The following is a 27,186-nucleotide window of genomic DNA, read 5'->3' as shown; positions in this document are numbered from 1 at the left end:
AGCAAGTGACTTGTGCAGACGTTGTAATCGCTTGGCTCATATCGAGAATATATAGATCATTAACTCTCGGAGCCGATAAAAGAATCCATTCTTGTGGAATTTTGAACCCAGGTTTCAGCACATAACAACCGGCATCATCAAAATGCACAGTGAACTTTTTATCGCAGATTTGCGACACACTGAGAAGATTATGATCAATTTGACGAACATAATTGATCTTATCGAAGCACACAATACCATTGGAGATACTTCCCTCTCCAGTGATGTATCCGCCTTTGTCTCCCGCAAATGCGACATAGCCTCCTCTAATATTTCTCACGTCGTACAGAAGCCGTAAGTCGCCAGTCATGTGCCTGGATGCTCCACTATCAACAATCAAATGACTATTAATAGTTCCTCCTGGAACACCCTGCACATGTTGTTCAAAGATCAGTTGAGGATGGGGACCCAAGCCATAGTGGTCTTGGGTCGTCCCTAAGCATCACGAAAAGTGATCTCAATTTGTTGATGGTTTTCAAAAACAGTAGCTCCCCCTGAACTATCATCCATTTTAGGTTTCCAAGTTTGTTTTTGCCTACCAGATTGAGTGTTGTAAACAGCTCTTGAAGCTTCTGGTTTGACTGGTTGTGAAACACTTGGATCCCTCTTAACTGTTTTATCTTCAGATTTTAAAGCCTTTTCAACAGTTTTTACATTCTTACGTCGTTGTTTAGTTTCTTGTTCTTTAACTGTTCGTTTATCATGTTTTGGTGAAACTGACCGACGTTGAGGGTGAACCTTTTCAGGAGGTGCTTTCTCAATGAATTTGTCCTTTGGAGCATTTGGGCAATTTTTAATGATATGCCCGAATTCTCCACATTTAAAGCATGTTCTCCTTTCCACAAGGTAACACCTCGAAAAATTTCGTCCAATAATGTCTTGACACGTGTCATAAGGTTCCGGTATGCGAAAACATACTTTAGAGGGACTAAAAGTGACAAACGGTGAAAACTATGGAACGTAAGGGTCCAAAGTGTCAATAATGGATAAATAGACTCTATGATAACCCCACATAATGTTTATAACCTTTAACGGATGGTTCATGGGTCATACGACGCGGAAATTGGACAAAAGTGAAGTATTGCAAACTATAGGGGCCAAAAGTGTCAACATGTTGAATTTATACCTCTGAGTGAACTTTTGGCAGACCCGAAGCTTTGTAAAGCTAAAATATACTCACTAGAATATGTGGTAAAAATTTCATGAAGTTTCGTCAACGTATGAGAAAGTTATGGCCAAAACCGTACTTAAGGGACTAAAAGCGTCAACGTCGAATTTCATGGCTTTTCGGTTGAGCGCAAAGTTATCCAAGGACATTACCATGTTGGTAAATGTCCTAAGGTTCTTAAAAACCAAGTTTGGGGGTTTACGAGTCGAGAAAAGTAGCCGAAACATCGCGTACAAGTCCAGGGGCCAAATCTGCCAATTGATGAAAGTTGTTTGTTGCTGATCAGGTCCTTGCGGACCGTATGGAGGGGACCTTACGGTCCGTAAGGCTTGCCCAGCGACCAAAATTCGCGAATCAGGCTGATTTGGGTCCGAATTTGGGTTGATAACAGCTCATTCCACCTCCCATCTGCCCCAATACGTGCCCTTGCATGCCTAGTTCAACAGTAGCCTACTTCAAACATCTGATTTCACTCTTTAAATCAGATTTTGATCATTGTTCTTGGCACTTGAAGTTGTGAACAAGGATCTCTCTACATTCAAGAACTCTCTCAAGCTTTCTGGAGAATTTCTGAACGTCAAGGCTGATCCCTAGTGTTCACTAAACATCAATAGGACCTTTGTAAGCTCCTAATTCAGTCCTTAATTCGTTCTTGTTTCGATTATTAGTAAAAGTCAAACTGTTTGTTCATATACTTTGACTTTCTGATTAAACGAGTTTCACTCGGCCATTTTTCAAATTAAAACCAGATACATGTTGGTAATATTATGGGAAACAAACCCTCAAAAGGGTACTCTCTGATTCCCACTACATGCATGCTAAATGTCGAGTCAAACCTATTTCTAAAAAGTCAACCGAAGCGATTTTTGTGAAAAATGACATGAATAATGATATAGATTACATGCAACCTGTTTGATCATCATAAACAACTTATAATACATGTAAGAATATGTTTTACCAAGATCAACTCGACAATCTTTAGTGTAAACCCGGATTGGAACCGAAAGTCTTAATAAACGACTTTTTCGTAAACTATCGGTTCGGATCCGTACATGCATGTGTGAGATCTGTATTTTAGAGCATTTTTGACCATTTGCATTTTGGTTAAACTTTCTGGAAATTTTATGTCATAAGTCTATGTTTAGCCGATTCATTGCATGTTTCCGATTTATGCTTAAAATTGACTATTTTGCCCTTTTTGATATAAAACGTGATTTTTGGAAAAGTGAAAGAGTAGAAATCTTTATTTCTAATATATAAACTTGCTCCAAAAATTTCGGATCAGTTGGTGATCCAGATTGTGAGTTATGGCCATTAGCGTAAAACTATATTATAAATTTACATAAACGGTCCTTTTCGCATATGACCTATTTCTGGCCACGTTTTGGTATAAAACTTTTTACCAACTGATGTATTATAATATTCTGGGAATTTTGATGATTTTTAATTAATTTTTGGCTGAACGGATCCTAGATCGCCTAGTTATTTCGGGTTATGTCGGTTTTGACCGTTTAAGCCATAAAATGAGTTTTACACATCCTTTTGACCCGAAACCTTTTTCTACTGATTTTAAATGTTAAATAAATTATTTTGAGCCTTCTGGAAATATAAAAATCTCAGCTTTCATATATAAACCCGGAAACGGCTCTAAATCGCATATTTAGCGTTTTAAGCGCATAGTAAGCGTTATACTTGTTTTAAACATATAAGACTTATACCTACTGATGTAATTAGCATATTTTCATATAATAACAGTAAGTATGAGTATATGATCTCAGATTTCCAGTTTTGGCATTTTTAGCCCTTGTGAATTTACTAAAATACCCCTACGGTGCATAGTTTGATTTTAAATGATAAATTTGATGTATGGGTCATACCCTACTGTTATAATATGTTAAATGAGGTATATTTACTGTATGAACCAGACCCGAAACTCAGATTTCTAATTTGACTCTTTTATAATCTTTTAAAAAGACCAAAATGCCCTTCTAAGGCATAAATTGAGTTTAAAATTATTCCGGGCAATATAGAACATAACTTACTGATATTATATCATATTTAAAGCATATTATATCAGGGAACTTACATTTGAATCATTTGCCTACTCGTATCGCCCTTTTTGCGTTCGGTTCGGTTTACGTAACTAGTTTGCGTAAATTGACCGAAACGGGTCAAACAATATCATTTTTATTTGAAAATCCAGAATGTATTTAGTATACCCATATTATACAAGTATTCAAACTTGTCGGGTCTAAATCACATTCTATCCGGTCTTTCGCTTAATCGTGCGTAAACCGTATCGTTCTTAAAAACTAACCGGTCAAAGCTTAGGCTTAAATAAAAGACCCGTTAGGAATCTAATAGGTTAATTATAAACCTTTGTTCCAGATTAGGAGGCCCAGTAAAAGCTACCACACTTACCGTTTGTGTTACATACTTGCTCAGGTAAATACATTTTGACTTATTTTCCCTATACGGGCTTGGGGTACGGTATTTAAAATACCGCTTGATCGGGCGCACAAGTCCTGCACCTTATGGGTGTTCAGTCTTGAATAGCTTGTGCGACTCGTTTAAACAGTCTTGTCTTACTTTAGGCTTTGGGGGGTTATTGACCGTGTCCCGGATATCCTTGGCATTATCTTACGAGATGGCCACGACCAGAGCACGGGGTGTAGGCGTACACTCGGCGTGTATAACTCTTTAATGTGGTGTGTCATTTAATCTTTAGCCCGGACAGTAGATCCCGGGCCACCAAAGATACGAGTGCATGTAAATCGTTCACAAGTTTATATTATATAATTATCCCAAGTTAATAAAATATTTATGCCTTGTGCATTTAAATCAATTTTCAATCATTTTCAAAATGAGTCAGTCGATTTGTATTTACCAGTGTAAACTGACGTATTTTTCCCAAAAGGTTAAAGTGCAGGTACTATACGAAAATAGGCTGGCTGTTTCCTAAGAGCGTCCACTATAGTCTCGCAAGCTCGGACGACAAATATCTGTTGAACTATTTATTCTTATTTTTATTTGATCCGCCTGTGGATCCGTTTCAACTACTGTGATATTTATTATTGCACTTTATTTAAAGTTGAAATGTATCTACTCTGCTTCCGCTGTGCATTATTATATTGCGTGTTTGTCTATGACGATGCCAACTACGTCACTGTACCCCACACCGGGCCCACCGGTGACACGTGGAAATCGGGGTGTGACAAACAAACTTAGGAGAATTCGATTGACCAACAGATGTCGAACCCGTGGAACCTGAGGTACTTGACTTTTCATCATACCCATTAGTACGTTGAGTGTAATTGTTATCACTGTTACGTTTCAAAATTGTGACTTGTTTTACGAAATCGGTGTTTGATTTGTTCTCAAAAGTCTCAATCTTATCAGTACCCTTGGATGACACGAATTTGACATCTTTCCCTTTCTTTTGAAACCAAGCTCCTTTTGTTTCAGATTTCATTTGAGACGCATTAGGCGTTTGAGCTCGTTTGACAGGTTGTTTACCATTAGAAGCACTAGGTTGTTGGATGGTTAGTGATTTTTTATTACCAAATTGTTTTCTGATCTCAGCCTTAGGAATTGGATCACATTGTGTTACAACAATTCCCGGAAGTGTTTTTCCTAAAAATTTGTTTGTATTATCTTCAAAGACTTTATCAATCAAAGATTGATTCACATTTTTAATTGGAAAATCACGATCTGAGTAGATTTTATCACTTCCAACCAACGTATACAACACATTACTGCTTTTAATAGCAGACACAGACGTCTTGTCAACTTTGACAGGATCTATCACTTGTTTAACCATTGATGGAACAATAGGAGTATCAGGATCACAAAGAATGTGATTCTCAAGTGGAATAACTACTCCTTTCATCCTGTCAAGTGATCTATCTTTATCACTTGCATCCAACTCTGATTCATCATCCGACGACTCATAGTCCTCAATGATTGGAGGACTTAGTTTCGTAGATGTTGAAGTTTCTGATTGCTTCGAGGAAGAACTTGTGGAATTGTCCGGTTTGAACTCTATGCCAGTAGTAACTTCCTCATAATCAAGAGGCACATTGGGTTCATACCGCGGCATATCCTCTTCATCGGGTGGTGGAGCATAATTGTGTCTCAAAGGGGGTGGACACTTCTTATACCCAACACCACTCACATTTCCCTTCAATTGTTGAACGTCGATGATGTGATCGAGCACAAATCGGGAGTTGGAATAACTCTCCAATTTTTGCTTGATCGCATCATGCTCACACTTGGCAATGGCTAGCTCCTTTTTGGTTTCCTCAACAATGTTAATGTATTCATTAATGCTGATTTTCTTATGATAAACAACTTTTGTAATTTCGGAAACACTTTTCTTTAAATTTTCAATTTGAGCTTTAAACTCTTTTTCGTTTCTTGTTAAAGCCATATTTGCCTCTTTACATTTTGACATCTCAACAACCAAACTTTGATTGTGACTATGAATTGTGTCACATTCAAGCTTCACTCTTTCACATTCACTTCTTATAAACTCACAAGATTTGCAATCAATAGAAGCAGGAGTTTCAGTATTTACCTGACTTGAAGAGGCTGAGACATTTGCCATAAAGGCAGTTTGAAAAGAAAAAGCTCCATCTTCAGAAAAGAACTTCTCCATTTCTCTAGATGCAGTTGCAGCCTTCTTGATCAGAATTGTTTTCTGACATATGAGTTCGTCAGCTTCATTTAATAGCTCTTCCATATCAGACCCTGCTTCCTCCTTCACATCAGGCTCAGATTGATTATCCTCAGAAATAGCCCCTTCTTCATCAGAACTCCCAGAATAACCAGAACTGTCGTCACTTTCAGAAAACTCTTCTTTATGAACATGCTTGATGTGATTGATGATTTTTGCATAACAAGTTGTTCCTCCTTGATCACCTTCCCCAAATTGCACAGACCAGTCACATCCTTCATCAGCTTGAACAGTCAAATCCCGATTGGGATTTGATGGTCCAGACTGGTTCTGATTGTTGTTGACTGCCACAATCCTCCTGTCACGGTTTTCCTGCTGGGCATTCACATTTGAAGTACTCGTCTGGTTTCTGAAGGGGTTATGATTGCCTTGTTTTGTAGGTCGAGTGCACTCACGTTTGAAGTGCCCTTTCTCGCCACAATTAAAGCAGGTGACATCATTTATATCAAACCCATACTTCGTATCTTTCTTTCCTTCCAACGAAGTTCTACCAGTTCGAGCCATGAAATCTTTTGCCCTTCTAACTGCACTAGCAAAAGCCCACTTGATATCCATCAATTCCATTTCATCCTTGTCGATCTGTTGGTAATCTTCATGGGTCATGTTGATGTTTCCTATATGACCTGCAACCAATCCACTGTAGGTACTGACCATTGTGTTAATAAGTTCCACATGCTCCTTTGCTACTTCAATGCTGACTTGTGAAAGGTTTGAAGTTTCGACCCGGACCGTGTTATGGTTTGGAGGTTGAGGATTATTGGAAAAATGAGCTTGTTGTTGTTGTGGTTGCACTTGTGGTTGTGATGGAACAGGAATGTAAGACCTCGGATCGAATTGAGGTTGTGCAGGATTGACTTGAGGTGGAGGTTGAGGAGTTGGAATATAAGCCCTTGGATCAAAGGCTGGAGCAGCAGCTGATTGAGGAAATGGAAAGGAACTTGTGTTGGACACAAATGCAGTTTGCAGTTTTGGTTGCTGAGCTGCAGCGGATCTTGCCAAAGCATCGAAACCTGGAAGATACATTTCTGTGTTTTGCTGAGCAGGAACTCTCTTTGCTTTCCTGATTTCTTCATCATTCTTATGTTCCAACTTCTGGATGAACTCATAAATGTTAACTGTGTCTAGAGCACCCGTATGTTTCAACAACTCGACAAATGAACTCCATTTTGGAGGTAAAGCATCAACGGACCTATTTACCATATCCTGTTGAGTGGCTATAACCCCATAAGTATACATTCGCTAATCAAGTGATAAAACCGTGTCGTCATATCATTGAGGGTTTCATTTTCCAAAAACTGGAAAGATTCAAACTCTTTCTTCAACAGATCATGGCGAGACTTTCGAGTGGCTGCATTGCCTTCACCTCTCGCTACCAAGGCATCCCATAATGTTTTCGTGTCTTTACAATACGAAAACTGATGATAAATTTCTTTGTTGAGTGCCTGTGTAAGAATAGCGAAAGCCTTCTTCTCTAAATCATATGCTTTCTTGTCATCTTCAAGCATATTAGCATACCCTTGTGAAGTGGAAGCCGCAACTTCAAGATTGGGGTTGAAGGCATTGATGAAACACGTCCAAAGTTCGGTGCTTTGTCCTTGTACATATGTGTGAAAGCGGTTTTTCCATGATGGAAAGTCATTCATATGATTCAACTTTGGTGGGCGATTGTTGCTGCCCGTTTCACTTTCGCTAAGTAAAAGATTTTGAATGCTTTGACTTTGATTGGAAACCAGCGCCCATTGACTTGCACTGATTTCCGGTGGAGGGAACATACTTCTTGCCTAAGCCGCTGCGGAAGTTTGATCTTGACCAGGCTGTGGGTCCGTACTCCAGTCCCAAGGACTTGTACAACTCATTTTTGCTGACTACAAGCTGAAAACCTGAACAAACACTTGAAAGGGCACTGTTAAGGTTAATTTGCAAACCTTCTATTTAAAAAATTACAACTTCCTTGATGAAATAGATTTTGACGAAACAGCAAATGATGAAACAGATCTTGTTTCGTCAAACAAGTTTGAAGAAACAGAAATGTGATTCGTCAAAGGTACTTTTGGCGAAACAGACTGTGATTCGTCAGACAGATGTTGACGAATTACTTTCTAATTCGTTGAAATAATCTTTGGCGAAATAGAGTTCTGTTTCGTTGAAATTGTGATTCGTTGAGATTCTGATTCATCAAAAAGTTGTCAGTGGTTGGTAAAAGTTGGTGAAAAGTTTATACCCAGCCTGTCAACCTCACACGACTTCCCACACCTGCTATTCACCAACTTAGAAGTATGGTGGATAAAGGAATGGGTCAAACACTTTTCAAACAAAATTAATCTTATCTTTTAGATCAAAAGCATACTTTTACCAAGAACAATATGAACTTCTTATGAAGATATGAAGAACACTTGAACTACTGTGAATTTTAAACTTTCTGAAAGGAAACTTTTTGTCTAAAACTTTTAACCAAAACCAACCGTGAGTATGTGAATACTCAAACTAGCATGGTTTTTGTCAAAACTCTTAACAAAACACACACCAACTACAAATTTTATGGTTCCTTTTTCCAGAAAATATGAAGTTTTCAAAAACACTTTTTGAGCAAAATAACACAAACACAAGACAACCAAATCGAACTATGTTTGATTTTAAACAAGGATAAGAGCCAATGCTCTGATACCACTTGTAGGTCCCTAAATCGGAGGATCGATTTTCACTACAAAATCCTTGTTTATAACAAACAAAGCTAAGTGTGCGGAAACCACTTAACTTAGCCAATCAAACACAGAACATAAGCAACACAAAGGCTAACCAAAGAAACATAATCTTTTGATTAACAAGATGAGATCAAGCAACTGATACAAACACAGTTCTTACAAGCACAAAGGGTAAACTCTCATCTCTAAGGAAACTGTGAACATTCTGTGCCTATTTATAGCAGATGGGCTTACCTGCTTGACGAAATAGATCTTGGGTTGACGAAACAGAAGTTGGCCCATGAACAAGCCCAACAGTCAATGAATCAGGTTTGATTCGTTGACTGCCTTGACGAAACACATACAAATATAACAAATCTATTTCGTCGATGTATCTTTGACGAAACAGACCTGTTTCGTCAAGGTCTGCACAAAAACAGATGACATATTAACTAAATATATGACAGAAATACCCTTGTATGCCACATGCATTGTTTTACGACAAATACATATAAAGAGAGACAAACTACGTCAGACGCAAGCGAATAGGAGGATATCCGACTTGGTCGACTACGAATACAGACTCAATAATTAAATAAAGACCGTACAAAATACGACATTACATACAAGACTAGTGACAGACACAAAAAGTGTATCAACACATTGGTATCGATAGATCCATGTCGATAATTAACATGCTTCGTTTTCCTCTGTGTACGTGCTGGTTATGCGTAAACTATTTCGAACTCTATTATGCTATTATCAAACTTGTATGCTCACCTTTACATAATATGTATTGACTTTATTTTAACGTATGTGACATGCAATTAGGATGCTTATCTGCTAGGAAGGGGAGCTTAGAATAAGCGTCTAGAGCATAGTTGTCTGTAGATCTTGCAGATCGAGTCTCTAGAAGCATTTGAACAATTTTTATATTTAAATCTGAGTTGTCGGAACAGAATATTTGACTTGATGTTATCTGTAATAATTTGTTTGCTATTTAAGGTAGGGGTGTGCAAAAAACCAAATTAACCGAACCATAACCGAATTAACCGACAAAACCGAACCGAAAAAACCGAATCAAATAAAAAACCGGTGGGTCGGTTAATGGTTTTTTGAAAAACGAAAGTAGCGGGTCGGTTATGGTTATCATTTTTTCCATACCCACCATAACCGAACCGAACCGATATGTAATAAATCTTTGTAGGATTTAGGAATTTTCATCATGTTTTTAATATTTGATGTTTTTGACTGAAGATTTTTAGTACTTATGAGTTTTTCATATCATTTTGTGGTTTTGGTTGAATTTTTATTTGAACTTATGGAATGTATCATATCACTTTATTTGAATATTCGATAATAATTGGTATTAGTATTATAGATTATATGTCTTTTTAATACTATGTAATAGTATACTAATATATACAAATATGCAATAACGATTTATTACATGTTAAAAAAATTAAGCTATTTTTAGTTAAGCTAAATACGCGGTTAACCACCCATAACCGACCCGCTATAACCATCAAAACCGAATAATCATAACCACCATAACCGATCGGTTATGGTTATGGTTATCCAATAATCGACATCGCGGTTATGGTTATGGTTTTTGGTCAAAACCGACCCAAACCGACCCATGCACACCCCTAATTTAAGGTACGTTATTGGACGTATTATATAAATTGAATAGTAATGATAGTTGTTATGGAAACTTCTGGACAATCTGTTTCGCTCAGTGCTATGCCCCGATGATTCCGCCATCGGTTGGGGTGTGACAATTTTTGTTGCGATGGCATTCCACATCATCAAACACTTGCTCAGTCTTGATCCACATCACCAACCATGTAAGCAATTTGTATGATGTGAAGTCCAGTAAAAAAAAACATAATCACTTTTATCATTTTTGTCACAACTAGTTAAAAAAATATTCTTTAAGCAATGCTTCAAATATACTACTAATACTTCAGGATCCTTTGGGTGTTTCATGTTTGTTAACACTATAAACTTGAACCAAACTTGTCACAAAACAACAATCTCCGTATAATAAAGATGAAGATTTGCTTTAATTTCTGCTACTTAAATTGTGTATTTGATCTAAATGTGTATTTGGATGTCAAATAAGTTATGTTATAGGTTCTGAATTAATATGGATGTTTATAAATCTTTTAGAAGATAAATTGATATCAAATTTGTTTGATTTTTATGTGCTTTAAGTCTTAAGCACATTGGTATTAGTTATTAGTTGAAGTTGAAACTCTTACTTTGGTTGTATTTTATCTCATTAATACATGCTCAAATTCTAATGCACTTTTAAGTGGATTAATGCCAATAAATTCGTTGATTAAGCGTATATAGGTTTCTTTCCTTATAAATATGACCCTGTTTCAGCTTTAATAGTCATAGGAGTTGCCGAGTTGATATCTCACTTCTTTTCTGATCCACGTTATATCTGTATGTCCTGTACTACTTGTTCCACATGAAGTTTTAGATGAATCTTTCGACACAACAGTTTTGTAATATTGCTGTGAATACCGGAAATGTGGGTTTTAAATTTGTAACATATGTGTACCAAGCTTGAATGTGTAAGGTAATTTGGATTTACTTAAAAGCACAAGTGCACCTCTTAAGTTAACGACCGTGATCTTCCTATTTTTCTTGTAGGTGCTTGTTTGCATGTTAATGTAAGTGCTTTATTTCTCAATGTAAGTAAGACCAAAGGATTATTTGTCGGATCAGTGATCGATTTATCATTCACCAACAATGGATGAACAATTGTGAGTTTGAGTATGCACAGATTCTGTGCAGGGACTCGTTTGGTGAAACAGAGACAGAGAATTTGCAATACATACAAAGTTCTAATTTCACAAATACAAATGAAGACATCAGTGGGTATTTATACCCTTACAATACTACAGTTATTTAACTGTTTTCTAATTAACTAACTAACATAACTACATAATCGAATTTCTTGTTCATAACTCGAAACAACATATACCTCATTGCTAGTCTTTCTTTTTCTGGATACTGGATCAATGAATGGACAATATTTTTGTAAACTTTATAAGAGATATTGCAACATGAATGGATACCATTTGATTTACCACCAAGAGAATTACATGTTCTAGGACACCAATTTGTTGGAATATTGACTTTGTGTGGATCACAATCAAACTAAGACTTAGCGAATACCCTAGATCGATTATTAGTTAGTTTGCAATGGAATATTAGTTAATCAATATGTCAGGTATTACTGTTTTAAGCACAAGGTATTAATAAAAAATGAATGTTTCATCTAATACTAATAAAAAAGTATACACAATGTCACATGGCATTCTCATACTAAAACAAAAGCCTACTTACTGCCACATGGCATTATCTTCTTCAATTCACTATTATTATTAATTAATTAATACAAAACAATAAAAAATTTCTTAACAACTTCATATTAAAAAATATTTTATTGTTTACTTATATATTGATTATTTACTTTTGACTTATCTAAACTATATAGTTAGTTATGAGTAATAATTGTACTTCTTATAAACAATTTCAAATAATGACAATGTGACAACACATTCTTATTTTATAAAAAAGATTTTTTACTATATGTTTAAAAATCTATTAAATAAATTATTATTTTATATTATAATAATAAAAATGGTAAATACAATTTATTAGATATTTGAAAACCGGTTTACTTCCTTGCTTTGAAGACACTTTTAATGTTATTAGACCCGTGTAATAAACGAGTTTAAGTATAGAATATCTTCATAATAATTTTGATGCAAGTCTATACTCACCGGATGTTCTAAATAGAGTTATATTTTTAGGCTTGCCAAACCATTGATATTTAACAAAGATCAGTGTTCCAGTGACGTTATGAAAAAATATTGATTAAAAGAATGGTTTAAGTAATGGAACTCGACTAGAGGTCCTATTACTGGGTGATCAGGTTATTGAGGCACTCATATTATTGGGAAGTTATACTAGCACTTGAACATTTATCCCTAGATTTCGCTTAATACCGCCAAATAGAAGGATTCCATTTATATTGAAAAGAGACAGTTTCCTCTCGCCCTATGTTTTGCGATGACGATAAATAAAAGTATAGGACAATTTCTATGTAAAGTTGGGTTGTTTCTAAAAGAATTGATTTTCACACATGACCAACTCTTGCATCATCTATGGTAAAAAATTCACTTATGTAAATTTATGAAGAGAATATAAAATTAACAAATTTACAAATTTATATCCTTAAGCCCGTGTATTACACGGGTCTAATAATCTAGTAATACAATAAAAACTTACAGGCGATTTCCTAGCTAACACTCTAGGCTATGAAGAGGGTTACTTGTAGATTTCCTCTAAAATATGCAAACATATGTTCACACACGGAATTCACACTTGACTGCTTGACCCAAGAAGCTATGGGGTCAAGTGGCATAAAATTCAATGCGGAGTCGTGTATTCATAATCGTGTTGAGATTTACATAAGTGATAATTACGTATAAGATCTTCTTAACTGACTGTCTTATTCCAATGATAGACAGACATGTGACATCTCTTGTTCCTTAACGAGAAATCTTTATCAATCTTCACCAGATTGGTGGGAAGTTCCTTTTATTTTCATCAGATGGTAACTTGTCATCAGAGACACGTTCCACTAATTCTTCATCAGTTATAAGAACCTCTTGTAACAACTCTAGGGGTTCCTTCAGTGGCAAGTCTTCTTCAATATGAACCTCTTGTCAATAATCAGTCTCCCTCCAAGTTAACAGCCTAAACAAACGTATAATTATTTAATTCAAGATCCATACGTTTTTACAAACCAACGAAAATAACTCAAATCAGGGAAAACCTTGAGTTCAAAATCGGAGCTCTAGATGGTGAAATTGGGTCCCGTGAGTCGGGTTTTGTCTATTGCATTTGTCCAAGCACGTGGCTCGTTTGGGTCCCGTGAGTCGGGTTTTGTCTATTGCATTTGTCCAAGCACGTGGCTCGTTGAGACGTGTAACTCCACATGTGATGAAAGTTATGCCCTTTTCAGTTTTAAGCCATTTTCTAGTTCACTTCTGTGTGTCTAGTTGCGCCAAATACGAGTCTGGTAAATCATGGACCAACTCCATACCACCATCAACGTAAAGATTAAGCATCATTTGTTACCTTCCACCTAAATATTCCATCCTAGTAAACAAGAGCATATGAAAAATTGCAACATTTGTATTACTTCACTTTTATTATTACCTTTTAATGTCTGCATGAAGACACTGCATCTTTTCTAGGCTTTCTTCACTCGTACTATTTGCAAATTCTTCAACATCTGTGACTTTGGATGTGTGTTGTTGATATGTAGAAACCTTGGTAGGATGTCTTCTTTCTTCAACTCTAGTCAAGGGTCAAACAACACACTTTGACAATAGTGGCCAAACCATTGTTTTGAAAATTAATTTTAACAAGAATATAACCAAAACACATAACACCTTCTAAACACTATTAAAAGAAAGTTAGACTACTATAAAAATTAGTATATTTTTTGTAATGGTAGTTAAAACATTAACTAGAGATGAGGTTAAAAGAGATTAAAGTGTTTGCATGTCAGTCCAACAATCCAACCTGACCTGACCCATTTCAACCATTACTAAAAAGTTAACCATTTTTCTTAACCCAGACCTCTTTCGACTCGTTACGCAATCCACCCATAATTTCGGTAGGAAAAAAAGTATATGCTTACTAGAACTCATCTTGTCTCTTGTTCATTTGTTTAGTCTTCGTCTGGAAACTCATCAGCCACTTTGACCCTTTTACTCTAACTTAGCCTCTGGTGTGATAATCTTGGTCTTCAATCTCCGTTAATTCCTTATCACACTTTAGAGTTCACAATACAGCCTAGATTGCCTGTCGCGGAGAAAGAAATGTGACTAAACGTAATGCCTAGAGTGAATGAATACAACAAAAATACAGAAACATACAAGTCTAACACCAACATCATATACAAGGTTTTAACGTATAAGAGTGAACACTACAGTTATTTAGATAAAATCCCAAGTTGCCTACTTATAGTAGGGCAATCTTTTATATTTTGTTGGCCAAACTAATATTCGTTAACTTCTGCACATTTACGAACTATATACATCTCATCTAGGTTTGATCCTTCAGTTTAGTATACAGATCATGTAACCCGACCCGATGCCATACCTGAAACCGGTTTGACCCAAACTGACCACAACCCGACCCAAACCGCCAATTTTTCTATCAAATCCTACTCTCGTTACTAAAACCGGTTTGGACTCGAACCTGTTTGAAAAAACAGGTATAATCAGGGTCGTCCCTAAGAATTCTAAAAAAACTTTGGGCCTTGGGCGAGTAGTGAAAATCGAGCCCTAAAATATGTATTTTAAAAAAACTATCTATATAAAAAAGCTTAAAATGTATTAAAAATCTCAAAACATATATATATATATATATATATATATATATATATATATAGGGAGAAGATCATGCGAGAACCACCTCTTATTGCGAAAACCAATGTGAACACAACCAAAAATGCCTAAAAATAGCTAAAAATCACACAATTTTTTTTTAATATTTTTATATAAAAATCGCTACTTTTCGAAGCAAAAAAAAATAATTTTTTTTAAGTTTTTTTTTTTGCCACTAAAAGTAGCGATTTGAGCATAAAAAATATTAAAAAAAATATTTATATTTTCTTAGGTTTTTTGGAGGTTTAGTTTTTAGCATTATAGCTTAAGGGGGGTGGGGGGGGGGGGGGGGTTTAGGTTTTTTTAGGTTTTTTGGGGAGGGGCGGGGGGGGGGGGGGGGTGGGGGGTTAGGTTTTTTTAGCTATTTTAGGTTGTGTTCAGATTGGTTCTCAAGGTTCTCACAATATATATAGGGAGGGGCTCATGCGAGAACCACCCTTATTGTGAGAACCTTGAGAACTAATGTGAACACAACCTAAAATAGCTAAAAAAACCTACCCCCCCCAAGCTAAATGCTAAAAACTAAAACCCCCAAAAAGAACCTAAAAAAAAACCTAACCCCCCCCCCCCTCCCACAAAAAAAAAAAACCTAAACCCCCCTCCCCCTCTCCCCCCCAAGCTAAAATGCTAAAAACTAAACCCCCACAAAACCTAAAAATTCTAAAAAAAAGCTAAAAAAATCTAAATTTTTTTTCTTATATTTTTTATGCTCAAATCGCTACTTTTAGTGGCCAAAAAAAATTTTTTTTTTGGCTTTGAAAAGTAGCGATTTTTATATAAAAAGTATTAAAAAAAATTTGTGTGATTTTTAGCTATTTTTAGGCAATTTTGGTGTGTTCACAATGGTTCTCGCGGTTCTCACAATAAGAGGTGTTTCTCACATGATCTTCTCCCTATATATATATATATATAGGGAGGGGCTCATGCGAGAACCACCCTTATTGTGAGAACCTTGAGAACTAATGTGAACACAACCTAAAATAGCTAAAATAACCTAAAAAAGCCTAACCCCCCCCCCCCCCCCTCACACACACACAAGTTAAAATGCTAAAAACTAAACTCCCAAAAAACCTAAAAAAATAAAAAAAAAATCTAGAAATTTTTTTTTGAATTTTTTAATATTTTTATGTCAAAATCGCTACTTTTAGAAGCAAAAAAATATTTTTTTTTAAATTAAATTTTTTTTTTGCTTCGAAAAGTAGCGATTTTTTTATAAAAATTTTTTGTGTGTGATTTTTAGCTATTTTTAGGCATTTTTGGTGTGTTCACATTAGTTCTCGCGGTTCTCACAATAAGAGCTGGTTCTCGCATGATCTTCTATATATATATATATATATATAGTAAGGTTCATGCGAGAACCGCGAGAACCAATGTGAACACAACCTAAAATAGCTAAAAAAACCTAACCCCCCCAAGTTAAATGCTAAAAACTAAAACCCCCAAAAAACCTACCCCCCCCCCAAGCTAAAATGCTAAAAACTAAACTCTCAAAAAACCTAAAAATAAAAAAAAACACACAATTTTTTTTAGGTTTTTTTGGAGGTTTTACTTCATAACCGGCTTACGACCAAACCGATTTTGACTCAAAACGGTTTTAACCAAACCGCGCTAGTTTTGCTAAACACTCATATGAACACTATTACGAAACGATTTTAACCAAACCGAGCTAGTTTTGCTAAACACTCATATGAACACTATTACGAAACGATTTTAACCAAACCGAGCTGGTTTTGCTAAACACTCATATGAACACTATTACGAATTATGAAATAGTTTATGTTGGGCTAAATAACATTCCTTAATTGTAAACCAGTTGGGCTTCCAACATTAAAACAGGCCCAAGCTAGAAAGAAACGAGTCTTTGAAAATAAGGAGTGGGATCAAATACAAACACTTAAATTTGTAAGAACTGTAAGAACCAACACATAATTGATAAGTGTCCATCAATAAAAAAAATAGTTTAGGGGTAATTTAAACCTTTTGACCATATATATTTATAACTAATTAAAAATAATTACAAAAAATATAATCAGCACAACACTATATAATTAGCATAACATCCTTAATTGTTCTTCATTATCAGCACATCGTCCTCAATCGTTCTCCATTATCAACATAAACGACATTAGCACAACATCCTCAATCGTTCTCCATTATCAGCACACCAGATGTGCTGATTATATCTACTTTTGGTGTTTGTTTGTATTATTTTGTAATTAACACATAATCAGCACGTTATCAGCACAATTATAAAACACCTTTTGTTAACTTTTTTTAAAAATCACTTTTATAAATACAAAAAAAATATAGCAATATGGTACTCATATTAAAGATAAAAAAATACTTGATTTTATGATTTTTTTTTAAATAATGAAGCATATAAAAGTTATTTTAGTTTAAAAAACCTTGGTGGAATTTGTATTTAATGGAAAATGGTCAAATGACTAGCAATTTTACAAAATTACCCCTAATTTGTTAGTAGTAATTTTTAATTATAAGAGTTTTATTTATAATCAATGTCAACCCTTGATTTAAATTATTAATGCTTCAGATCTATTCTTACGGTTCTTATAATTAGCACTATTTGTACAGGATCTCAACCCTTGAAAATAAATAATTAGAGGTTTGACGTTGTTAATTGTTACCTGACGGAAAGATGACAGCCGTCGACGAAGTCATCGGCTGTGATGGCTTTATAAATCCGATATGAGGTGTGAAGATGGCGGTACGATGTCGTTTTACCTCTGGTGATTTGGTCAGGAAATCTGTTTTCTGTGACTACAGAGAAAGAAGAAGAAGAAGAAGAAGAAGAAGGTAAGGGTTATTTTTTTTAAAACAACGTCTAGTAATAATTAACTGGTATTTAATTAACATGTATGTACCTTTCTTTCAAATAGTCTTCAATTTCGATTTTGGGGATATGAGAGATGAGGGGCCAGTAGTGGGAGCCTCTTCCTTCACACCTTTCTTTCAATTTTGGGCATCCTTCTATTCTCAAACTCAAAAGTGAACGTAACAGCGTCTCTGGTAGATCGTTCACCTTGGGGCAGAAGGAAATGGTGAGATGTTGAAGGGATGTGAGGTGTTGGAGTCCCGTTGAAACTGATTCCAGTTTATCAAAATTCCATATGCTAAGAGATGTAAGAGAAGAAGGGAAAAGGTGGGACAGCTGACTAAAATTCCTCACATCAGGTTCACTGCGTAATGATAGGTCAACAAGGGAAGGTGGGAAATTCTGATAGCCCCATTCTGAGATGGGCTTTTCAACCTCCCTGTTATAAGGAGACACAAATTGGGAGGCCAAAGCCCACGAGGAAAGGAAGCATCAATCATTGGACACCAACTGATACACATATCTGTTAACATGGTGAGATTGGATAGCTGAAGGTCAGGAAATGACTCCAGCTTTTCACAATTATATATGCTCCAAGTGATTAGATTTGGTAGCTGCAGGTCACCAAATGCCTTCATGTTTTTGCAATCTTCTATATCCAGATGTGTGAGATTTGGCAGCTGGAGGTTAGGAAATGACTCTATGCTTTCGCAATCTTGTATATGCAACGTGGTGAGATTTGATAGCTGATGAAGATCAGAAAATAACTCCATGATTTTACATTTAAATATTATCAAAAAGGTGAGGTGAGTGGAGTGACTCAATTGATTTATTGATCTTAAATTTTCACAGACATGTATATCTATAGTAAGTGAGTTGAGATTCTGCCCTCCTCCACCTGTTGTTGTTGCTCTTGGGAAGGAAACATCTCTAACTGAACTACACTCTCTGATATCTAAACTCTGAATGCTATTTGGACAACACAAACTCACCAAATTTTTACATCCAGATACCTTCAATTCCTTTAAATTTGTAAGAACTTTACTTGCCTCTGCATCTGATTCCCACAGGTATCTTATTTCATCACAATTCATGATTTTTACTGTTTCCATCGCCCCAAAATTCTCTATAACACCTCTCCACACCTCATCCGTAAGCCCAAAAATAGATCCGATTTCAATCTCTGTGGTTGATGAAGCTGCTCGAACCAGACTTCTCAGCACACTTTCGCAACATTTATATATTCTTAAAACTCTTAGTGAAGGTAATGCTTCAACTGAGACATCAATCAAATTGGGACAATTTTTTATTTGAAGCTCTCGAAGGCATGGAAACATTGCCTCGCTATTGGTTGACCATACCTCCCAACTCGACATATCTTCAAACCTTAGAATTTCAAGTGAAGGTAGCCGCCCAAGTGGCGGTACAGATGTACATTTTCTACAAGCGCGTAGCGACACATGAACCAATCTATTAAAAGACGGATCCCCAACCCATTTTGGAAACTCCATTCCCTCGTAACACTCAACCTCAAGCATTTTCAACTTATCACTGCGGGGCTTTAGCTCATTGAGAACTTCCTTCTCAAGTGTTTCACTTGCAGACCCATCATCCCATTTCAACTCTAACTTGTTAATCCCTTTGAAAGATAAGTTCGCCTCTCGTGCATGAATTGAGCTTTGCACATTGTTCAACCCCTCGATGGAAATTTCCCCCTGCAGATCCTTTAATCCCTTAAGCTCGGTTATTGCAAAGCCACTGTTTCCTCCGATGATGATCCTAGTGAGAGTCTGTAGGCTTTTCAACTCACCAATTCCCAAAGGCAACTTCTTCAAAAGTGGAGTATTTCTGATGTCAAAATGCCTCAGCCTTTTGAGTTTAAAGAAGCTTTTAGGCAAATTGGTCAGACTTTCACATCCAGAAACTATCAATGTCTGTAAATTATAAAGATTGCCAACATTCTCAGGCAACTCTTTGATTTTAGTTTGAGATAGATTAAGATACCGCAAGTGCTTCAAAGTACCAATGGAATTTGGTACCTCACTTATATTGAAACGCCTCAAAGAAAGAACCCTTAACAGTGGTAGCTGAGGAAGCAAGTCAACCAAAATCTTGCTGGATAAGTAAAACTGCTTCCAGTCTTGATCTACCCCAACATATACCGCTAACAATGTTCTCAAACTTCTGGCCTTTTCAAATGCCCTGAACTTCTGGAAAGCTACATACTTCTCACGAACAAATGACATATGTCGGTACTTGGCTAAAGCTTCCTCCTCCATCTTCATCTGATTATCAAACCTTAAAAAATATTCTCCAGCAACAAATGTGGCCAGGTCGTTCATGAGATCATGCATCACAAAAAAGGGATCACCACTAGGTGCACATTGGAAAAAGGACCTCGATAGCAATTTCTCAAAACATTCATGGCCCAAGCATTCTGGTGATTTGTTTGCAACTGACTCATTCAGATACCCTTCAGCCACCCATAATAATACCAATTCTTCTTTTTCAAACAAAAAGTCCTTAGGGAATAAAGAGCAATAAGCAAACAATCGCTTCAAATCGGCAGAAAGATCATGGTAACTTAGCCTGAGGGCTGGAACAATTTCATTAGCAGTTTCTAAATCCCATATCTCACTGTTTAACACATCATCCCATTCTTCTCCATCTGTCTTCGTTCTCAACAGCCTTCCGATTGCCTTTATAGCCAAAGGCAAACAACCACACTTTTCGACAATACCTTCACCTAGTGGTTTAAGTGTTTCATGCGAGTCAAAGTTATCTACATCCAATGCATGTCGAGCTAATAAAGACAAAGCATCATCATGCGACAAACTCTCGAGAAGGTCTAGATGATTAAAACCTATCTTTTTAAGCAGTTGCTGCTGGCGAGTTGTCATAATTACCCGACTTCCGGTAGCACCAGAATGAAATGGACGCACTAGGTTTTCCCAGTCGTCATAGTTTTCATTCCACACATCATCGAGCACTACTAGAAATCGTTTGCCCTCAAGTTTCTCTTTAAGAGCAATTTGAAGCTGATTTGTATCTGTAAATTGTTTGCTTTCTTTAGCCACAGATTGATAGATGGTTTGACTTATTTTAAATATATCAAACTCATCGGATACGCAAACCCATGCCATGAGTTCAAAGTGATCCTTCACTCGCGTATCGTTGTACAATATTCTAGCAAGAGTGGTCTTCCCCACCCCACCCATACCAACGATGGGTACGATGATGAAGTTTTGTTTAGATGGCTCATCCTGCAACAACTTGTTGATCAGCTTCTCTCTTTCACCTTCTCGCCCAACAACATCAGATTCTAGCAAAGATGTTTCGTTTCTTCTACTAGTACCTTTTGGCTTTTCATCTTTCACAATCAAACCCAGATCAGACTTTTGTTTTTCTAGTTGTTGTAACTGCGTGTTAATACTATCTAACTTGGGAGTCAACCTATGACTTAGTGAGAAGTTTGTGCAGCAAGTTGGGATGAGCTTTCTTACCATGCTGGTGCTTGCTTCTGATTCTGGGGTCAGCTCACGATGCATAGCTTCTGTAGCCACATCGTCGAGCACGTCATCGATATTGTAAGCCAAATGTTGGAGACTATTGAGCCATAGCCTGACAGATTCATGAGTTGTTTCCTTGTGAGAAGCGTCATTCAGCAGAGCTTGGATCTGGGTCAACGTGATCCCCAATTGCTTGAGCTCCGAGTGAATCTTCTGAGAGCGAGCATATTTCTTGAAGGCTTCATCGGCTAGCTTCTGAAAAATGACATTGAGAAGGGCAGAAGCAGCAGTTTCAGCCATTGTTAACTAACAGTGAAGAGGTAAACTGGAAATTGGAATATATGAGAGTAGGTGATCTGGTGATTCTGGTCTGGTGTGTATGCTATGAATAATTAATGTAAATGAAAGATCATGAGTGGAGATGATAAGACAGGAATGGTCTGAGTGGAGATAAGAAATGAGTGGACAGAAAGAAGGATACAAAGGCCATTGATGATTAAGTTGGGCCAGGTCCAGTTCTTAAACAAGTCACTTTGGCCCAAGCGGATTAAGTTGGGCCGAGTCCAGTTCTTTTCCTATTTTTAATAATACATTATACATATACTTTTTTTTAATGTAATAAAAATATATAGAGTTTCAAATCTTATAGGTCATCTAATAAAGTGAGGGATAATTAAGTTAGGTTCACTACTATGTTGTAAGAACTTATACAGATATTCTTAACTTTATAAAAATTAAAGAAAGTCCTATTATAGTTAAATCAATGTGAAACAGAAATAACCAAAATCGATGGGTTATAAAACACTAACTTCGAACATATCGGTTTGGTTTTGATGAAAGGTCAAAACTGAACCATGTTCACCCCTAATTTGAACTCATTACCTAAGAACGGGCAGATTCAGGCTATGTTTTATTTTCAAAATTGTCAAACAAGTAATCAAATTTGGCTAAAGAAGAAAATGGCACGTGTCAAAAGTTGTGTATGATGGCTTGAATGAAGATTTATTTTGTACAATTGCTCCATTTCAATATCAATTTTGTGGCCCCATTTACCTTGTGAAACACGATATGAAAAATAAAGTATGAGAGAAATTGAGCAAAAGTAGAGGTGATATTTTCTACTCATTTAGTTATAAAAGCAATCAACTCTTGTTAAGTGAAACACTATGAAATTAAAGTCCCAAAAGTACTCTTTGTGCATTAAACCTCCAAAGATAGTTTACTATCCAACTAATATAGATTTTGTAATCAGATTAGAGTCTTGAAAACACTAAGGGGGTGTTTGGTTCGCAGGAATTCAATGGAAATTAAGAGAATTGGAATCTGAATTCATCTCTTAAGATGTTTGCTTCATAGAATTTAATGGAATTGGAATCCTAATTCTGATCTTCATGTGTTTGGTTGACCATGGAATTGGAATTGAAAATAGGCATCAATTCCTTCAAATTCCTTTAACTAAAGGAAGTCAAAATCCTTCCTATATTTGAAGGAATGAAAGTAAATTTATTGGAGTCTTCGACCGTTTCGACCTGCACCGTTTCAACCTGTACCATTTCAACCCATACTGGTTTCAATCCGAACCGTTTCGACCCGTACCGTTTCGACGCGAACAGTTTCGACCCGTACCGTTTCGACGCGAACGGTTTTGACCCGTAACGTTTCAACGCGAACCGTTTCGACTAGTATCGTTAAGGGTTAAGGGTATAAAGGACATTTCACAATTGTTAAATAGTCAAACAGACGGAAGTGTGACGGAGGGACTCAAACTGTTATGAATTTATAAGCTCAGGGGCTCAAAAAACCAAAAAATGAATTTAGGGGCTTAGGTTGATGTTTCACACATACCACAGGGACGCAAATTACGTTTTTCTCTAAGGAGTTTCATAAGCTTAGCCAAACACCCCTAGACAATGATGTAAAGTCGTAAAAGTAATTTAGACATTAACATGGTTAAGTATAGATAAAAAAGGTATAATATATGTGTTGTATGTTGTGGCGTAAAAGTAATTTAAACAAAATGAATAGTCAAGTCGAAAACTTTGGAGGAGGTTTGTTTCTATGTTAAACTTTTTGAAGGCGTTTATGTCCTGTGTTAGAAAGTTAGAGGGTATCTTTTGAAAACCACAGCCAGCTTGTTAAACACCGTACGTCTTTTCCCTCCCCTGTTGTTCCAGGCGAGTTTTCGTATGGATGAGAAAAAGACTGCTGGACTGGAGGAGAGATTCAGTTGATTGATCCTTCTAATCTCTTGCAATTGTTCTTCACATCAGGTGCGTGCGTTCGAACCACCATAATCACTGTCCCAAAAAGTCATTATTGTACCTCCGTTTTAGTTACTGTTTTGATTTTAATCTTTGCCCCCTTTGTGGGTTTTTTTAATCGTAAATTTCTGCTATTTGTGACTAGGGTTTTCTTGTTCGGGATTGATTTATGAACTAGAGGGTGTTTTATGTTCAGTCTGTAGGGTTTTTTGTGCAGATGTGAAATTGGGGACGTATGTTGCGATGTTGTACGTTTGTTAGTTTTGTTTTTGCTTGTTTCGGGAGAGATTTTAGCTGTTGAGTTTACATGCACACCAGGTGTTTGATTTAATGCCTCAATGAAAGATGCCCCTTTTTGTTTCAATTTCTGAAACGACTTTGTTTTCAGTGTTTAACTACACCACTAATCATTCATTCATAAGTAATTGGGTTATAGATGGTTATTATATTCCATGCTGATTTTTGTTGGTGAACTATGAAGCTTACTTTTCTTGTGGTAATGTTACAGTATAATAAGAATTCACACCTCGATATGAAAGTATTGAAAAGAAACTTGAACAAACTTATTATAGAAGTTGTAAAATTCAGAGACTTAAATGTTAGGCAAGCTCTGTTTATCTATGAAATTAATAGGTAAAATGACCAAAATAAACATTTAACATTTTATGGATGGTATTGGTGTTAGAGTAAGGGGTTACATCTTCTGTAGATATGTTTACCTTCTTTTAAGAGTACACTTTCATGTGGTTGACACTACCGCATTAGAACTTTAGAAGAAAGGGTATAATTTTATAACTATTTCTTTAGTTAGACCTTAGATAATCTGGAAATGAAATTAAGAAACAAAATCACTTTTTTTTAACCAAACACTAAAAAAGTTGGTTAAGATGGCTTCTTAATTGAGAACCCACAAAGAAATTAGCGATTACTCGATAACAAATAGGCTTACATGTATATCTGAATAAATTAGAATATTTCTTGGTCAACATTATCCCTTTGACCCGTATTAATCAACCCGTTTCTGGCCTCCATTGGTTATAGCCACGTTTTGTTTGTTTAGCAAGTGTAATTCAGAAAAGTTTTCAGTTCTCTAAAGATGAAATGTTTTTTTTATTTATATATAAATTTAGTTGTGGGGTTTGGAGAAGGAGAACATGCATGCTTGCCATTTCACTCTGTCTAAACTTTATAAGTTATTATTTATTTTAGTTATTTAATTTATGCATCATTTTGATAGACAGCACATTCTAGCTGAACTGAGGGAGCATAAAAACTCTTAAATTGACTTTGACTTTTTTCAACTTGTTTTACTGCTTTGGGTCAACTGGCTTCGTTTTTTTTCATGACTTTGTGTGTATGTAGCGTAAATTTTTTTAATTAAAACATAAAATTGATCAAGTGTATTGCTGGGCTTCTTTTGTATACTAGATCGACATTCATATTCATGTTGTAACATCCAGTAGATCATTTTTCATGTCTAAATTGGGGATGAGTACTAAATTAGGGTTTTTGAACCTAAAAGTCGAGGTTTTTGATTTAATTGATTCAAAGAAAAAAAGTTTTGAAATAACAGGTTATATGGATGTCGATATATACCTAGACTCGTGTTTATATATGTATAAATTTCACATACCCTTGAACGAGTGATCTGCTGACCTGTTCCTTTTGCAGGAAAGTTTATGTTATTTTATCAATTAATTATGTTATTTGTTCATAAATGTAGGACTGTAGTTTGATTGCTGTGTATATATTTGTATGTTCCATCATATGTACTATGCATATTGCTATAGAAAATGTTCACTTAATCTGTTAATTTGACTATATCTTTGGGATACATTTGAATCTTTTAGGCTGATAATACTCTGTTAGTTGTTAGCTGTTATCCATACAAACCCTATAGGTTCTTCAATATCCACATTTTCATTTTATTCTGTTAGTTGGGAGCTGTGTGTATATAGGGACCCAGATGGGAAAAAACAGTCGATTCATTAGTCAACATCCGATTGAAAACAGGGTACTCTGTTTTGGGCATCCGAGCAGCCGGTTTCGTCGGGATCCACGTCAGTGCTGCCTTGAAACGCTGTGTTGACTACGTTTTATGGTTAGACAATTGTAACAATTATTACGATCCTACCCACAAAAGGGCGTCAACATGTGTTGGAAAAAATGGGATTTTCATTGTGGAAGGGGACATAAACGACACCGTTTTGCTGACCAAACTCTTTGAGGTAGTACATTTTACTCATGTGATGCATTTAGCAGCTCAAGCTGGTGTTAGATATGCAATGCAGAATCCGAAATCTTATATTCATAGTAACATTGCTGGTGTTAGATATGCAATGCAGAATCCGAAATCTTATATTCATAGTAACATTGCTGGTTTTGTTAATGTTCTTGAAGTATGCAAAAATGCAAATCCACAGCCTGCAATTATTTGGGCATCTTCTAGTTCTGTTTATGGGTTGAATACAGAAGTACCCTTTGCGGAAAAAGACCGAACAGATCAACCCGCGAGCCTTTACGCTGCAACGAAGAAAGCGGGTGAAGAAATCGCGCATACCTATAATCACATTTACGGGTTGTCTTTAACGGGTTTAAGGTTCTTTACGGTTTATGGACCGTGGGGTAGACTGGATATGGCTTACTTTTTCTTTACTAAAGATATCTTGAAACGAAAACCGATTCCCATTTTTGAGTCGAGTAATCATGGGACCTTTGTGCGTGATTTTACATAATTGATGATATTGTAAAGGGTTGTATAGGTAGCTTAGACACTGCTGAAAAGAGTACAGGAAGTGGTGGGAAGAAAAAAAGGGGCTGCACAGTTTAGAATTTTTAATTTAGGGAATACTTTGCCTGTGCCAGTTTCGGATCTTGTTAGTATTTTGGAGAAGTTGTTGAAAGTGAAAGCGGAACGACGTGTGATGAAGTTGCCTAGAAATGGTGATGTCCCGTTTACTCACGCGAATATTAGTTTGGCGCAAAGGGAGTTTGGGTATAAACCAACGACGGATCTTCAAACGGGGTTGAAGAAGTTTGTTAGATGGTATGAGAAGTATTATGGTTCGGGAAAGAAGAGTGATCATTGAGGCAAAAAGTGGTAAACTTGTTCTTGAATTCTTATTCGTTTTGGTATATTCGCATGATTGATTTGTTAATCCTGCACTTTATGAAAACAAGTTATCTTGTTTTCAACTGTTGGTATATGATGTTGCATCAAGTAAGGAGGAAAGAGGGATCTCACACGATGAACAAGTGTTTGTAGTACATCGTGGTCTTCATATGAGAACTTTGCGTTCTTGTTAACTAGCGCGAATGTAATTTATTTGGTGACTAATAGAGCAAAATTTATTTGGTTGGACTTTTGTATCATTTCATGGTATTCAAATAAATAGAACACATTAGTTTAAATGTTGTGATGTTTCTTGATTGAAGGTTAACTTACTGTTTTTTTTTTTTTGTTTTTAATTTTCTT

At 36.1% G+C, this 27,186-nt stretch overlaps 2 protein-coding genes and 1 pseudogene across 7 annotated transcripts in view; 1 reads left to right on the top strand and 2 right to left on the bottom strand.

Annotated features, from left to right (window-relative positions):
* LOC110900294 (putative disease resistance RPP13-like protein 1) overlaps positions 1 to 27,186 on the bottom strand; it is a 98,390-nt gene that overhangs the window by 59,015 nt on the left and 12,189 nt on the right. For 2 of the 6 annotated variants that reach the window (XM_035981726.1, XM_035981727.1), the window contains exon 3: positions 13,871 to 14,009. The gene's annotated coding sequence lies outside the window, so the exon portion shown is untranslated. Of the gene's footprint in view, positions 1 to 12,928; positions 13,811 to 13,870; positions 14,012 to 14,357; positions 14,522 to 17,753; positions 17,887 to 27,186 lie in introns of those variants that run through there. The other 4 variants (XR_004876531.1, XR_004876530.1, XR_004876529.1 and 1 more) reach the window with 4 other exon arrangements.
* On the bottom strand, positions 18,018 to 21,839 carry LOC110900296 (putative disease resistance protein At3g14460). The gene has a single exon (XM_035981725.1). It carries the CDS (start codon positions 21,748 to 21,750, stop codon positions 18,292 to 18,294), a length of 3,459 nt encoding a protein of 1,152 aa, XP_035837618.1. The 5' UTR covers positions 21,751 to 21,839; the 3' UTR covers positions 18,018 to 18,291.
* LOC110900297 lies at positions 23,570 to 27,062 on the top strand (annotated as a pseudogene).

This window comes from Helianthus annuus, chromosome 13, assembly GCF_002127325.2.
Source record: "Helianthus annuus cultivar XRQ/B chromosome 13, HanXRQr2.0-SUNRISE, whole genome shotgun sequence".
Lineage (NCBI taxonomy): Eukaryota > Viridiplantae > Streptophyta > Magnoliopsida > Asterales > Asteraceae > Helianthus > Helianthus annuus.
This window is presented reverse-complemented; position numbering and strand designations above follow the sequence as displayed.